Below are 17,110 nucleotides of genomic sequence, written 5' to 3'. Positions count from 1 at the left end.
ATCCTTTTGCATTGTTTAAAAGATAAATCACTCATCACAATCAGTATTTGTATTGTATTGTAAACTGCTCAAAGAGCGTTTTGGAGTATTTTGTACTTAGGAGCGGTATAAGTGCTGTTGCTAAATGTTATTGTTTAAAACAGAAAAACATCCTTGGTAAAACATTCATTTTTATAATTGAAATTCTAACAGACATTTTTAATTTATCCCACCTCACTAAATCTTTTTCAATTTAATTTCACACTTTTCCACAGTTATGATGAAATAACATACAATTTTAGACTTCAAGATCTTCATCACTCTCACTTTCTTTCAACTTTTGTCTCGACTTCTATGGGCTTGAATGATGTTGTCAGCTTGAAGGATGCCTAGGCATTTGTAGCGATTGTCTTCATCCAGGCTCTTGATATTATTCCATATGGCATCTTGATTCCTTCAGTTTGAACTATTTTTCTATAGTTAAAACTATTGATGGTGAGGATGGCACATTTGTCCAGTCCAAACTCCATTGCAGTATCTCGGTTGTATTTATGGACAATGTTGAGCAGCGATTATATTTCAGATGGTGTTTTTCCATACAGCTTCAAGTCATTGAGGTACAAGAGGTGTGATAGCTTGGCAGACATTTTTGATGTTTGATAGCCATGGTCTGACTTATTCAGTACTGTTGAAGAGGAATCAGTGCAATAACAAACAGTAGTGGTGATAGCGAGTCTTCTTGAAAGATTCCTCTCTTGATATTAACCTCTCCTGGTCTATAACCATTGACCAGCAATTGTGTCTTCCTTTGTGCCATTGATCTTTGCACAAAGCTTCTGATGTGTCTACTGACTTATTTTTAGGCCCATGATTGTCTGATTATCTAATCATAATTATCTAACAACCTAATCATTATCTACTCATGAGAGGGAGTTGAATGCTTTTTGTAATCCAACGATGCTACATTAAAGTTGGTTTTCTTCTCTTGCAGTTTTCCAAAATCATCTTGTCATTTATGAGCTGTTCCTTTGATGTTTAAGCAATTTCCTTTCTGCTCAGCTTGTTTACAACTGGATACTGTTGGACTGTATCAGCTATAGCACCAGTTACTTGAAAGTTGTTAATAAGGAGGTAATTGGTCTGTAGTTGCCCAGTGTTGCCTCATTTGTTGGAACTTTCATTATCAGTAAGGTTTTGCCAGATATTAACCAATTTCAGTGTAACCTCTTTGCAGTATGTTGTTAAACTGCTTGGTAATGAGTGGATGTGGACCAATCAGATGTTTCAACAAGAACCATACAGTTCATTTTCACCTGATGCTAACCAATTCTTGATCTTCCTTGTCCTTTTCTCCGCCATTTCTGCTATTATTTCACTGCCATGATTTTATATATATATATATAAAGTTTAATAAAAAAAACATTTTCACTGTCTGCCTTTCTTTTCTGTTCATTACTTTTCTTTATTTCATATCATGATTATCAACTGAAAGTAATTTTGTAATGTGTGTGTGTGTGTGTGAAAGAATGATCCACTTGGAGTTTCAAATCTATTAGGTGTGCTACTGAAATGTACTAATTTCTCCCTCTCCCCATCCAGTGTTAGTTAGAAAATATCCATTTGGGATATATTTCATATCTAGCCGGTTAGTGAAGAGTGAAGAGTGAACGCCCAACACTGGAATCTAATATTAAGACTGTATACTAGCCACCAAGGACTAGTGGAGTAAAACACCAGCTGCCTGCAATTAGCGCAGGTTCACATCCCACCAGGCTCAAGGTTGACTCAGCCTTCCATCCTTCTGAGGTAGGTAAAATGAGGACCCAGATTGTTGGGGGCAATAAGCTGACTTTGTAATAATGCCGCTTGGGGGGGGGGCAAAAGTCCTAATAAGCAGGCATATACATAGAATGAAGGCTATTGCTAAGCACATTTGATTTGTGCTTAGATTGTAAGCCGCCCTGAGTCTTCGGAGAAGGGCGGGATATAAATGGGATTAAAATAAAATAAAAAATTAAATCCACAGGGACTCCTTTAATCTTTACTGTTCTCCTATCTGTCCTATCATATAAATTATTTGTGATACTGTTGTCTGTTTTGTACTAGTTGGAATCTCCAATCCACTGCAAGTCTTCATCTTTGGGGCAGATGGCTGAGGAAGAAGAGGCGGATGACTTTGATCTCTATGGGGATTATGATAGCTTTCCGCAATATAGCAGCAGTGAGGAAAGTGGCAGCACTTCCTATTTAGACGATTCTAGTGAGAACGAAGTAGCAGATCGTGAGGTTGGGGAAGTGCCTCCATCCCCTTCACAGATCCTGACCCCCAGCATCCACATGCCAGATGATAATGGATCTGAGCCAGGTACCACAATTCCCTTCCATGCCTATGGAAGGGCTCATCTCATGAAACAACATTATATAGAATTATTTGTAATGAGGTGGAATGTTTTGTGCAGCCTTTATGATAAAAATGAGTATGTGATATATGGATCTATGTAGACACCCAGTATTACACGTGAAGATTCTCTTTTGGGTTGTGTTTTGAGATTATCCACTCTGTGTGTCGTTTTCCTGACAAGATAGTTCTATTATTTATGTACTTACCAAATACATGTGCTTACCAAATCCGATTGGTGCTTCTGGCAGTCATTACACCTGAACAATATTGATTACTTCCACTGGACCTTAAGCCTCATTGCTAGTTCATACTAGAAGACAAGTGTGATTTTTACTACCAATAAGAGCAGAAACCTTTATTTTCCTCCATGTGATCTGCGTCAGTTTTTATCCTACTTAACACTGGTGGTAGTATTAGGCCTAATTAAAATAATGGAAATTATAATGTGTTATAATGTGTATGTTTTTCATAGTTTTGTGAGGCATATTGTCATCAATTTATTTTAATGTTCTCAGAATGTAGCCTTGTGCTTTCTCAATTAAACTAATTTTCCTGCCATTGAATTTTACTGTATTTCTGTTTTCTCAGCTGTCTGTGAGATGTGTGGTATTGTGGGCACGAAAGATGCCTTCTTCTCCAAGACCAAACGTTTCTGCAGTGTCTCCTGTTCCAGGAGTTACTCCTCAAATTCCAAGAAGGCTAGCATTCTGGCAAGGCTGCAGGTGATCAATATTCTCTTATTAGGACCAACGTTTGTTAAATTAGATACCACTAAATCTAAGGAAAATATTGGAAAGTGCTGTTTTCTGCAAACACTAATTTTATTTGGATAAATTATTTGGATACTTTAGTGCCACCAAGTTGGGAGGCACTAAAGGAAATTAAATAAATTCATTGAGGATAAACCTACCAATGGTTAGTAGTTGTAATAGCTATCTAACTTCTGAAACATAGACAATATTTTGAGAAATTCCAGGAATGTATGAGTGGAAACTTATGACCATGTTGGCCTTTGATTGGCCACTTAGAAGACAAAATGCTAGGGCTGGATCTGAAACAGAATAACTATTATTCTAAGCAGTGTTCTCCTTCAAATGCCACAAATGCACAGTAAAAGGCCTCACTTGATTTTTGAAGATAATTGAGAATATATTTTGTTAGATACAGGATAAGGATGGAAAACACTTGATCTCCCTTCACAATTATACCCTCGTATGTATCAGTGCTAATTTCATATAGAAGAGCTGCTCTTTTAGTAAACATTCATATTTTATATCATATGAAGCTTAGTTTTTTTCTGATCTTGTTCATGCTTTAATGGAAAAATTTAGTCTATAAAATCTGTATTCTGTTATCTGAGTAGCGTTAGGGAAACAGAGTAATCTCTATGCCAATTTGACTAAGCGGATATAGGGACATAACAGTGATTTACATAATCCATATTCTTTTGATTGCTTCATACCCATGTTAGAAAATACATATGCAGTCCCATTTGTTTTATTTTAAAATTAGAATTGGAATAGAGAAAGGATGTAATATACAGATTTCGTTTACATTAAGAGCATTTGAAAGATGATAAAAGTTAGTAGGAAAAGAAAGAAGCAATAATTTGTAAGAAAAGGACAGTTTTAAATAATAGTAATATAACAAAAACAGTAGTAGTAGTAGTAATAATAATAAATAATTAAAAAATTCTCCTTAGTTCTAGGTTGCTTCTCTCTTTGGTTAGTTTCCATCTGTTGCTTCTAGTCCTGTCTTCAGGGGCTTTGGAGAATAGCTTGACTCCCTCTTCTTTGTGGCAGCCCCTAAGATATTGGAACACTGCTATCATGTCAGCCCTTGTCCTTCTCTTCATTAAAAAAATTGCATTGTATAACCCAAGAATTAAAATATAGACATGAGAAGAAAGTATTTTACCTTACTAGAAGTATGATATAAAAGTGTAATTGTTAATAATTTTTCTACTGTTCTTGTTATAGTTCTTTTCTGTGTAATGTTCATGCATGAGTTGTTTATGAAGAGGATTCAACTTTTCTCCCCCTTGCTTACTATAAAATCTTGCCATCATTTCTGAACTCACGAGTGGGAAAAACAAGTGCTGTTCTTCCTGACTCTTGTAAATGTAATAAGATCTGTATTGTATACATTTTATTGCCTAAGAGCTCCCAGGAGCTTTACACAACTTGCAAAGTTATTGTAAAACTAACTTTTCATGAGCAGAAATGACATTGCCAGATGCATCAAAGCTCTAGCTCATATGAATTCCACCTCTCTTGTATATCTTATTAAACACTTCTAATAAAGTGACTTATAACTATAGAAACCTATAACAAGACCGAATCCACATATTGTTCTAAACCATTGTTTGCTAACCCTGTTTTATTAAATGAACATAACAAGTGAGTTTATGTAACACACTAAGCCAAAACCAAACATAGTGTTTATTATGAGATATTTACAACATAGCAAAGAATTACTCTTTAAGAAATGGCTCTTTTGATTTGGTATCTACTGGATAAAGTCCCATGGAAGAGCTGGAATCTACATGTTCCTTTTTTGAGTGTATCTTGTTTTGATGCGTTTTCACAGGGTAAACCACCAACAAAAAAAGCTAAAGTCTTGCACAAGGCAGCCTGGTCTGCTAAAATTGGAGCATTTCTCCACATTCAAGGGACAGGGCAACTGGCAGATGGAACATCAACTGGTCAAGATGGTAAGTGAGATCAGCAGTTGGAGGAACTAAGGTTGTAATTACTACAAAATAAATATTCATCAGAGTTCTTGCAAAATTCTCATGGATGAGGAATATGAGCTAACTAACGAGGAAGTGTGGATATGTCATCAAAATAAAACACAATATGAAATGAATGATTGGATAGAAGGATCACCAACTCGTTTGGGTTTTTTTAGATTATTTCAAACTGAATATAGTTAGCAAACTTTCTAATGTGTTGGGCTCTGCCTTCTCTCATCCTCTCAGCCTATACCCTATTTCAGTATTTCAAGATAAGATTATATAGGGAAGAAATTTGTCTTTTAGGATTGGACTTAAAAAACTTTGAATTACATTGAAGGTTTGGTTGACATTTATTTCAGGGAGTACTGATCTTCTCCTGGGCGAGAGAAATTACCTTGATTACCTCATGTTTGTATGTTCTTTGAAAGTGGAGCACTTATGCTTTGGTTGTATAGTATATGTAGATTTGCTTTGTAGGTCTAACTTTGGAGCAATGAAGTTGGAGTAGAAAATACTTAGGAATCTCTTCTAATAGTTTACTTGTATATATGTGGTTGCTTCATGGGAGAAACAGACCCAGCAGTTTTCCTTTTTAGAATCATTTTAAACATTTGAAAATAGTTAGGATTGGAGTTAGTTTATGTAATTTGAGATCCTGCTTGCTTTTCTGGAACATAAAGCTGTGTCTGTGAACTTTATCGACACACCTGTTTATTTATCTGTTGTGGTACATCTGTTTTCCATCCTTAGTTATACTTAGGGGATCTGATATCTTTTATTTTGCTTAGCTCTCATTGTAGGCTTTGATTGGGGAGCATATCTGCAGGACCATGGATACAAGGCTGCATCTGTTAGCAGTTTCAAACATGTGAGTACTCTCTGCTTTATAATGTGTGTTACAATGTGGGAACACGTAAGAGTTAGTACATTCCTCTAGAGCAAGGATGGGGAAATGAAGGTGTATTTGCCAAGCAGTGATATCCAGGTATGTGTAGCTATGGGACATGGGGAAATATGGATATCTGAGATACATATTACATTATATTATATTACTTATGCATACACAAACATATATACAAATACAATTGTACATACATACATGCATACATACAGCCAATATTTTTTCTCTTCCCTGCTTTGCCCTCAGTTATCTTATCTTGCTCCCACTCCCATTTTTCTTGCAGGTTCCCCTTTATGATCAATGGGAAGATGTGATAAAAGGGCTGAAGGTTGAAGTATTGAACAGTGATGCCGTGCTTCCCAGTCGTGTGTATTGGATTGCTTCTGTTGTTAAGATTGCAGGTAGATTCTTCGAGGAGGAACACAGAACAGATTATGATTTTTCTTTATTTTTTAAAAAACGTGTACTCCTTCTGTCCAAAGAGTTGATATAAACAAGATAAAAGTGTTAAACTAGTTACCCAGAAGTGGTGCCTTGACTTTATTAGATATATTCAAGTGGAAATTGGAAACAATACATGTTGCAAATTCTTTGTTTTAGCTTCCTACACTTGGCAGATAATTAGATATGATGGCCTAAGTGGCTTTCTTCAATTGTATGTTTTCCTGACACTATCTAACCAACACATCTATTGATATGTGCCAGATGATCAAGTTAACATTCCAGATTATAAGATGAGCAGCTATATGAATGTTATGAATAATAACCCACATACTTCTACCACAAACACAGTCTTTTGTATTTGATACACACACATGCACATTAATGATGATAATGATGATGATGGTAGTGGTGTTGGAAGGGACCTTGGAGGTCATCTAGTCCAACCCCCTGTTCAGGCAGGAAAACCTATACCATTTTAGATAAATAGCTGTCCAATCTCTTCTTAAAAACTTCCAGTGTTGGAGCATCCACAGCTTCTGGAGACAGGTTGTTCCACTGATTAATTGTTTTAACTGTCAGAAAATTTCTCCTTAGTTCTAGGTTGCTTCTCTATTTGGTTAGTTTCCATCTGTTGCTGCTTGTTTTGCCTTCAGGTGCTTTGGAGAATAGTTTGACTCCCTCTGTCTTGTGGCAGCCCCTGAGATATTGGAACACTGCTATCATGTTCCCCCCCCCTTGTCCTTCTCTTCATTAAACTAGACATACCCAATTCCAGCAACGGTTCCTTATATGTTTTAGCCTCCAGTCCCCTGCTCTTCTCTGTACTCTTTCTAGAGTCTCAACATCTTTTTTACATTGTGGTGACCAAAACTGGATGCAGTATTCCAAGTGTGGCCTTACCAAGGCATTGTAAAAGTGGTATTAACACCTCACGTGATCTTGATTCTATCCCTCTGTTAATGCAGCCTAGCACTGTGTTGGCTTTTTTGGCAGCTGCAGCACACTGCTGGCTCATATTTAAGTTATTGTCCACTAGAACTCCGAGATCCCTCTCACAGTTACTACTATTTATCAAGGTACCACCTATACTATAAATGTGCATTTGGTTTTTCTTGCCTGAATGTAGACCTTACTTTTTTCACCATTGAATTTCATTTTGTTAGATAGCATCCAATGTTTAAGTCTCTCAAGATCCTTCTGTATCTTAAGCCTATCTTTTGGAGTGTTGGCTATTCCTGCCAGCTTGGTGTTATCTGCAAATTTGATGATCTATCCCCTCATTCAAATCATTGATGAAGATGTTGAAGAGCACTGGGCCCAGAACAGAGCCGTGGGGCACCCCACTACACACTTCCCTCCATGTAGATGCAGTTCCATTGAGGGCCACACACTGAGTACGGCCTGTCAGCCAGCTGCTAATCCATCTGGTGGTGCTGCTATCTAACCCACATTTTTCTATCTTATCAAGTAGTAGGTTATGGGCTACTTTATCAAATACCTTACTGAACTTCAAGTAAATTATATCCACTGCATTCCTGTGGTCCACTAATTGTCACCTGGTCAAAGAATGCAATAAGATTTTGGTAATGACTTCGTTTGCCTCTAGGTGTTCACTCATTCATTGCTTGATTATCTTTTCTAGAATCTTCCCAGGTATTGAGGTCAACCTGATAGGTCTGTAGTTTCCTGGATCCATTTTTTTTCCTTTTTTGAAGATGGGAACTACATCAGCTCTTTTCCAGTCCTCTGGTAGTTCCCCAGTGCTCCAGAATCTTTGAAAGATATAGTTCAGTGGTTCTGAGATCACATCTGCCAGTTTCTTGAGAACCTTGGGGTGTAATCCATCTGGTCCTGGTGATTTGAACTCGTCTAGGCTGGAAAGGTGCTCTCTTACCATTTTCTTGCCTATTTTAATTTGTGTTTCTAATCTGTTTTTTATGGTACTGTTTCTGAAAGGTTGGACTGTTTTTTCTCTTTGTTGTAAAGACGGATGCAAAAAACAAGTTAAGTACTTCTGCTTTTATTGTTTGTCACCTTCTTGCCACTTTCTCCCATTAATTGACCAATCATTTCCTTAACTTTTTTCTTGTTTTTTACATGTTGAAAGAAGCTTTTTTGTTGTTGTTGTTGTTTTACTTTTGTCATAAGCCTTAGTTCATTTTGAGCCTTAGCTTTCCTCACTTCATCTTTGCAGGCTCAGGCTATTTGCTGATATTCTGCCTTAGTTATGTGCCCCTCTTTCCACTTTTTATACTTGTTCTTTTTGTCTTTCAATTTATCAGAGTTCTTTGTGCAGCAATGCTGGTTTCTCTTGAGAGCTGTTATTTTTCTTCGTCATTGGTATTGTGCTAGACTGGGCTTTTATAGTCTCACTTTTCAAAATTTCCCAAGCTTCTTGAGTTGAGGATTCTCATTCATGGAATCTTTCCCAAGCTCTCTAAGTTTATTGAAATTAGCTCTCTTAAAGTCAAAGGCTCTAGTTTGACTGTGTTCTATTGCTTGTGCTTGCATAATATTGAATTCCAATACTGCATTATCACCTTCTATCATTTCATTTCTGTTAGTGAGAATTAGGTCCAATATGGCTGATCCCCTGGTTCCCTTCTCTAGTTTAAAAATAGACCCTTTCCAAGGAATCTTTTTTCATTTTTCTTGGAATTATAACCTGCTAAATGAAATGTAGGAGCAGCCTTTCTAGAAACTGGGATGCTGCCATCAGAAGCTCAGTCTTCCATCAATGACTTTTCTCTGTGTGTGTGCGAGAGAGAGAGAGAGCTGTCTTGATTTCAAGATGGGAGTCAGAAATTTGCGTATCCACAGTTTTTATCCAGTCATACTAGATCTGGTCTAGCCTCTGCCTTCATGTCCCTATCCCAAATTTTAAAAAATCAGAAATGCCCAATTAACCTGTGGTGATCTTGAAAAAGAAAGAATTCACACAATTCTGAAGCAGCCCCTCAGCCAGAACCTTTGTACATTCTCTGGTATGTATTATGTATTATAAAATTGCCTTATACCATCAGGTTCAAAATATACTCCTTAGTGAATAGTGAAGCTAGCATTGGTGATTGGATACAAGAAAACTGTAAAAAAAATGTTGCATTTTAGTTCATCAAACTGTGTTTGAAATGACAAAATTCATTAGATATAGAATTGCTTCCATAACTGGTGGAAGCTCTGTGATCTAATGGTCCATACAACCTGAATGAATGGAAGTAGATCTAGAGGAACTACTGGTGGAACTGTTAAGATAAATTATCATTGTTTAAGACTTAATGATAGTTAGATTGGCAGGACAATATCTATAGGCCCCAATGTGCCCTCATTAGCCATCCAAAGTACTCTCAAAACTTCACCTTCCTCCTTACTTCTGACAGGTTGTAATTGTAACAATTCTACAATTGTCTTTGCTCTTTTAAATTATATTTTATTTTGGTCCATTATTGCTACTGATTACATGTTCCTAAGGCAGCAGCTGACTATTCTGTCAAGGAAGTAAATTATATTTAAGATGTGCTTTGTGGCTGGACACTTCAGTGAATCTCTTGCCTATCTGAAGAATAGCTATAGCACTTTACAGCCCTTTCTAAGTGATTTACAGAGTCAGCATATTGCCGCGCCCCCCCCAAAAAAAAATCTGGGTCCTCATTTTATCAATCTCAGAAGGATGGAAGGCTGAGTCAACCTTGAGCCAGTCAGGATCGAACTCCTGGAGTGAGCAGTGAGTTTGCCTGCAGTACATTCTAACCACTGCGTCACCATGGCTCTTATACAAGTAGAGGGAGTGAGATCAAAGTAATGAAGTCATGAAAGAACTACAGTTATTCGGCTTCATTGGTTCTAGGAGCAAATAAATAAATAATTTATGCTGTCATTGATGAATGTGGAACATTCTGAGATAGGGAACGATATATATATATATATATATATATATATATATATATATATATATATATATATATATATATATATATATATATATATATATATATATATATATATATGTTTCAAATGTTAACTATTTAGATTACCTTGCTAGGCCCCAAACATGGGGCAAATCTTTATTTCCTGTTTTCAGCCTATCTTGAAGGCTATCAAACAGGCAGTAGTCACACCGGACAATTCATATATTTGTGTAAATTACTAACAAAGAATTAAAGGGAAACTGAGATGCATTTCTGACTCCTTAGTCGTCCTCAGTCAGCTATACCCTTCTGAGATTCGAACCTGGGCTGATTGCATCCAAGGCAGTGTTATTTGCCTCTAAGCCACAAGGTCCCTCTCGCTCTGTTAGCTTTTTTCTGCAAGGGAAGATATGTTTCAAATGTTAACTATTTAGATTACCTTGCTAGGCCCCAAACATGGGGCAAATCTTTATTTCCTGTTTTCAGCCTATCTTGAAGGCTATCAAACTACTGCCTGTTTGATAGCCTTCAAGATAGGCTGAAAACAGGAAATAAAGATTTGCCCCATGTTTGGGGCCTAGCAAGGTAATCTAAATAGTTAACATTTGAAACATATCTTCCCTTGCAGAAAAAAGCTAACAGAGCGAGAGGGACCTTGTGGCTTAGAGGCAAATAACACTGCCTTGGATGCAATCAGCCCAGGTTCGAATCTCAGAAGGGTATAGCTGACTGAGGACGACTAAGGAGTCAGAAATGCATCTCAGTTTCCCTTTAATTCTTTGTTAGTAATTTACACATTTATATATATATATATATATATATATATATATATATATATATATATATATATATATATATATATATATATATATATATATAGTTATATATATAGTTATATATATAGTTATATATATATATATAGTTATATATATATATAGTTATATATATATATATATATAGTTATATATATATTGTTATATATATAAATAAAGGGATATGATGCCTGCATATATGTATGCAAAGATTTTCATATTCTAGAATAGATTTGAGGAAATATTAATACAGGTACAACCACAATTGAGCCCAAAATTTCTGTTGCTAAGCAAGACATTTTTAAGTGAATTTTGCCCCATCATACCACCTTTCTTGCCACAATTTTAAAGTGAATCACTGCAGTTGTTAAATTAGTAACATGGTTAAGTGAATCTGGCTTAACCATTGACTTTGTTTGTCAGAAAGTCACAAAAGGTAATTGCATGACCCCAGGACACTGCAAGTGTCATATATGAACCTTTGCCAAGCATCCTAATTTTGATCATATGACCATGGGGATGCTACAGTGTTTGTAAGTGTGATAAACAGTCATAAGTCACTTTTTCAGTGCTGTTGTAACTTTGAATGATCACTAAATGAACTGTTATAAGTTGAGGACTACATGTAATTTCTGGACCAACCCATTTGTCAGCCACTTTAATGAGAATATCTAGATCTTTATTATAAAGATGACATTTTGTTTATTATGACATTTTGACATTTTGTTCCTCATAGGCAGTGTTAGGCTTCAAGGTTTAGTGATTGTGATCTAGAAAATAAATTTCCTGACTTTTTTCCAGCAAGTGTGGCTGACATTTTTAGAGCCAAAGTGGTTTGCATAACCAGCCACATTTGCCAGCAAAATGTCAGAAATGTCTGTTCTCTAGACCATGGTCACTAAACTTTGAAGCCCAAGACTATCCAACAGATGCTAGCCATGAAAGCCTACACCAGTATTTTCTTCCTAGTAATTTCTCAGAATCCCAGATCTGCCCAGGAATCCCCCCAAAATCTGTACTTGTGGGAATGGAGATTGTTCTGTTTCTGTCTTCAAAACATCCATTTTGGCAGGTTACAAGGCACTGCTGCGTTATGAAGGCTTTGAAAATGATTCCAGTCATGACTTCTGGGTCAACCTAGGTACTATGGAAGTGCATCCAATTGGTTGGTGTGCCATTAACAGCAAAATTCTGGTGCCACCCCAAAGTAAGTATTTTAAATCTTGGTCAGTTGTAGAACTTTACAACTCACAATTTTCTTCTCTTCTCTTCTCTTAATGTAATGCATGTGCATTTATGCTAGTGATTACACTGCTGTGGAACAAATTAGGCAAGTTGAAAGCATTAGTATAGAATATTTAAGTTGTGTGTGAGCTAGAGAATTTAAGGGAAAGACAAGAAATGGGTATGGAGGTTGTATAGAAATTTTCTTGACCTGTACACTTAATTTTTCCCCCCAAACTTTTTGCAATACTTTTCCATAACTATTTGTTTTAACAGACAATCTCTATTTTTACAATACTGTTCCATTTTCATTTTTTGGGTCATTTGCGAATGCTTTCTGAATATGTTGAACAACAACTTAATTGTGCCTGGATATTACAGGAGTTGTAATTCAGCACATTTGGAAAGCAGTGATTTTAAGAATGTTGATTTATTTGTGATTTGATCATCAAATTAGGCAAGTTGAAAGCATTAGTATAGTATAGTAAAACTGCTAATATTTGTCTTGATACTTTAATCCCTCTTATGCATTGTGAAAATTCTACCAAATATATATTCAATTTTTTGCAGCACCTCCTTGGGCTAGATCAAATTTCATTGGCCCTCTTTTCCACTTAACTAGCACAGTGGGGAAAAAGAGACAGTATATAATACTTTGCAATACAGTATATATGAAGATTGTACTTCATTGAAACAGCTACCTATTTAGAGAGATAATACCATTGTTGGAAAATTGTGTATATATTCATTGCAGCAAGATTTTGATGCCTAATCATTGTTTAGACCCCTATTCAAGGGAATCTGTACTGATTCCAGAAAAATGTTCAGCAGGGCAAATATAGATCCATAGATACAAAAGGCATACTACACTGACTTTCTTAAATCTTTCTATACAGCTATCCATTCAAAGTTTACAAACTGGAGAGGGTACCTTATGAAAAAATTGGTGGGGTCTCGGACAATCCCGGTTGATTTCCACTTAAAGGTGAGGATGGGAACTCTAGCAAAATTATTCAAACTAATCTAGTTTTTCATTAGCTCATTCAAATCAGGTATAAGTGGCAAGTGACTTAATTTCCAGAATTAATGCTGCATAGAATACTTGGACAGAGGATTTATAACCAACATAGTGGTGAAAGAATATCAGTTTAATGTAGTATGTATTTTAACTCTATTTAAGAATAGCATATCATAATAAAAAAAATTATGAATACCTTATGCATCTCATAGCTAAAACATGTCTTTAATCTCTGAAGTTCATGCACTCTAACTCTGAATACAGATAATCCTTTTTATGATTATTCATTCCTCAACTGTTGAAATTACAACAATTATGAAAAAATGAACTTATGGCCAGTTCCCAAAGTTATAGCACTTACAGTGCAACACAGACAGAATCTTGCCAGACTGAAGCAGACTACTACCTACATGAAACAAATCCTATGGAAACCATTAGAGAAGGGCTATTCTCACTCTTTTTCTCTCACACAAGCTATCTGAACTGAGTTGTCTCTTCTCTGGAATGCACCCCTCCCTCTTGCAAATCCAACCCACTGCATTTCATCATACTGCCTGCACTGATGACCGCAGGAGCACTGCAACTCCCCCCACCTGCCTATCCCCCCCCATGCACCTTTGGCCACTCTGCATCCTGCCTTACAGGGTGTCAAGCCTCAACAAGGGGCAGCATTTGCTCAAGCCCCTGGCCTTCAAAAAAGGACACTGCTTGGAGGACAGCAGAGAACAACTTCCAATGCAAGCTGCAGCAGTTTTGTAAACCTATGCTATCTTCAGAACACCATCAAAAAGACATCCAAAGCAAGCTGTGGTGTCTTTTCAAAACTTTCTGAAGATAGCACAGCTAAGTTTCCAGAGCAAGCTGCGGCAGGCTTGTAAACATGCTCTATCTTCAGAAAGCCTTTGAAAAAGGGCACCGGCTTAGAGGACAGCAGAGAACAGCTTCTAAAGCAAGCTGTAGTGACTTTTTGAAGTTATTCTGAAGATAATGCAGGTTTACAAAGACAGCACAGCTTTAAAGGCTCCATTTGCCAGAAAAGTTAAAGTTTATGCTTTAGGACTGATTAAATATTTGAACCTGTCTTCAGTCCTTAAAGAAAAGGTATGAGAAAAGGCAGCTGAGGAGCAAATGCTGACATGGGATGGGGGAGAGAAGGAATGCTGGCACATGAGTGAATGCTGCTGCTTTCTGAGACTTGCCAGACCTCAAGGCGGGATGCAGGGTGGCCAAGAGTGCATACATGGGGAGGAGATATGCAGGTGGAGGGAGCTGGATCAGATCTGGCAGTGGCCAAATCCGGAATATATTGGATTGAGGTGGGCATTCATTTAATGACCTGTAATTCTTGAGAGAGACAGGTTTGTAGTCACTAAGCAATGAAATTATGTGACACCTCACTTTATAACCACATCACTTAGTGTCTGAAATTCCAGGCCAAATTGTGATCGTAAGTCGAGGACTATCTCTAATATAGTGCAACTACAATGACTATATTTTCTTGGACAAAGTAAAGACAGAATCTGAAAAGGGGAAAATTTGAAACAGATTCATAAGGATAAAAATATATATAATTTTTATGTTTATAACTGTTTTACAAATGAAAATTCAAGAGCAAAACCAATAAAAAATTTACAAAAACATATTCTAATAAAAATATTTTAAAATGGGTCCAGAATACCTGGCATGGGTCCAGAATACCTTGGGGAGCACCTGCAGCCGGCGTCAACTTCCCTCTGCCCAGTACGCTCCCACAGAGAGGGCCTCCTCAGGGTGCCGCCGGTCAAAGAATGCCGACTGGTGGCCCCCAGGGGGAGAGCGTTCTCTGTGGGTGCACCGGACTTATGGAACCATCTTCCGGTAGAGCTCCGGATGGCGCCCGACCTCCGCTCCTTCCGGCGCGACCTTAAAACCCATCTCTTTAAGGAAGCGGGCCTGGCCTGATGGGATGGGGTGGGTTTGTTATTATGACTTTAATTTTAAATTTGTACTATGGGCATTGTTTAATCATGTTTTAATCATTTTAACTTTTGTATCTGTCTTTTACGTATTGCCCTGTTAACCGCCCTGAGTCTCTTGAGAGAAGGGCGGTATATAAATTAAATAAATAAATAAATAAATAAAATAAATAAATAAAATACTTATGTAAATGTATTTTAAAAAGACAATTCAGTCCATATTTTTCACATCAGTGTGAAAGACTGCGTATGCATCAAGTTGTACCATTTGTATAGTAAATGTTAAATGATCAAAATAGAGCATAAAAGTGAGTTTTTAAAAAATAAACCTGAAGACCAGATTTCTGAAATAAAGGGTTATCATTTATAATAAAGGATATATGCTCACTGTAACAAAAGCTCTGTCATTTTGCTACTTTGCTTAAAACTCCACTATTCAAAGGTATGAAAGCTTTTGAATTTGCTGATTTTCTCTTTCTGATATCCTTGTGAAAATATATTTTACAAAAAAGTTATTTCTTTCTAATAATATAATGAAATGCTGAATTTAAGGATGAATTTTTGTGTATGTTTAAGCTTCTCAATCATGTTAAAGATTTACTGCTTGGAACGCTTCATTTCAGTATAGTGTAGCTATCCATTAAATCAGGGGTCCCCAATCCCCAGGCTGCAGCCTACTACTGGGCCATGACCTATTCATAATTGGACCACGCAAGTGGCTTCCTGCAGCTCAATTTGTGTAAGTGGTGGACTGGTGGGCACTCGTGTACGTGCATGCCAGCCCGCCGCTTACACAAGTTGAACAGTGCACATGCACATCGGCCCGCCACTCACGCAAGGCTGCTTTCATGCGCGCTAGCCTGCCACTCACGCTGCCCAGTTCCTGTCTTTCCCCCCCTCCCCCAACCCGGGCTGCCAAGCCACAAAGGTTGGGGACCACTGCATTAAATTACCAGATTATGTTCTGTTATGATATTAAATAATGGTATTATTCATTATGAAGAGATAGGATGAAAAAATATTTTCTTTTTCTTTGGGTTATTTGTCTTATGGATTAAGATAACTATAAATTTACAACTCTATAACTAGTTGAGAAATCCTAGAATCAAATCAAGCAGAGAAAATAAAGCTGGGAGAAAAAACAGTAAATCCTGTCCCTGCCCATGAAGGATTTAAAAAAACTTACAAATAAGTAAGTCGTTATTATCTCATCATCTCAATTCAGTGCAGACATGGTGAAACCAGCTGGCATTAGATCGCTTAGGGAACTCATGATAGTCGTTGCAGCACTTCCTGATTTGCAGGATATTACTAAAGAACACAATTTATAAAATATGAATAATGCTGCTACCCATCTGCATTTACTTTTCCAGATTATACTATGACCTGATCCTGAACAGGAAGGGAAAACTTTAATTCCACTTTCAGTCCCATTAGTTAATAACTTTTTCTTTCCTTCTGCTATTTTTTTCTTCTTCAAATAATTGCAGCTGAACCCATAAGGCCAAGGGAAACATTTCTACTTTCCTCATACAGTGGTCCTATTCCAGATCACTTCCCTTTGTGTTTACTTTGAAGACATATAAGATGGAGGGACAGCTTCACAATATGTATTTTTTGTAATGTCTAGGTTAGATCTTGGTTCTGGGATATAGTAATGTGCCAGCATTTCCTTTTTGTAGAGTTATGGGCTTTAACTCCCTTAATGAAAATTAATTTTTAAAACCTCAATTG

The 17,110-nt window shown here is 36.9% G+C and overlaps 1 protein-coding gene across 2 annotated transcripts in view; it reads left to right on the top strand.

Moving 5' to 3' along the window:
• Positions 1-17,110, top strand: part of L3MBTL2 (L3MBTL histone methyl-lysine binding protein 2) — a 51,854-nt gene that overhangs the window by 6,359 nt on the left and 28,385 nt on the right. The window contains exons 2-9 of one of the 2 annotated variants that reach the window (XM_083365752.1): positions 1,579-1,785; positions 2,086-2,344; positions 2,969-3,102; positions 4,970-5,093; positions 5,906-5,985; positions 6,302-6,419; positions 12,252-12,386; positions 13,300-13,388. In XM_083365752.1, coding sequence (XP_083221878.1) covers positions 2,128-2,344; positions 2,969-3,102; positions 4,970-5,093; positions 5,906-5,985; positions 6,302-6,419; positions 12,252-12,386; positions 13,300-13,388 — 897 coding nt within the window. In that variant the 5' untranslated portion in view covers positions 1,579-1,785; positions 2,086-2,127. The remainder of the gene's footprint in view (positions 1-1,578; positions 1,786-2,085; positions 2,345-2,968; positions 3,103-4,969; positions 5,094-5,905; positions 5,986-6,301; positions 6,420-12,251; positions 12,387-13,299; positions 13,389-17,110) is intronic. The other variant, XM_083365751.1, reaches the window with a different exon arrangement.

This window comes from Vipera ursinii, assembly GCF_947247035.1.
Source record: "Vipera ursinii genome assembly, chromosome: 6".
NCBI classification, from domain to species: Eukaryota; Metazoa; Chordata; class Lepidosauria; order Squamata; family Viperidae; genus Vipera; species Vipera ursinii.
This window is presented reverse-complemented; position numbering and strand designations above follow the sequence as displayed.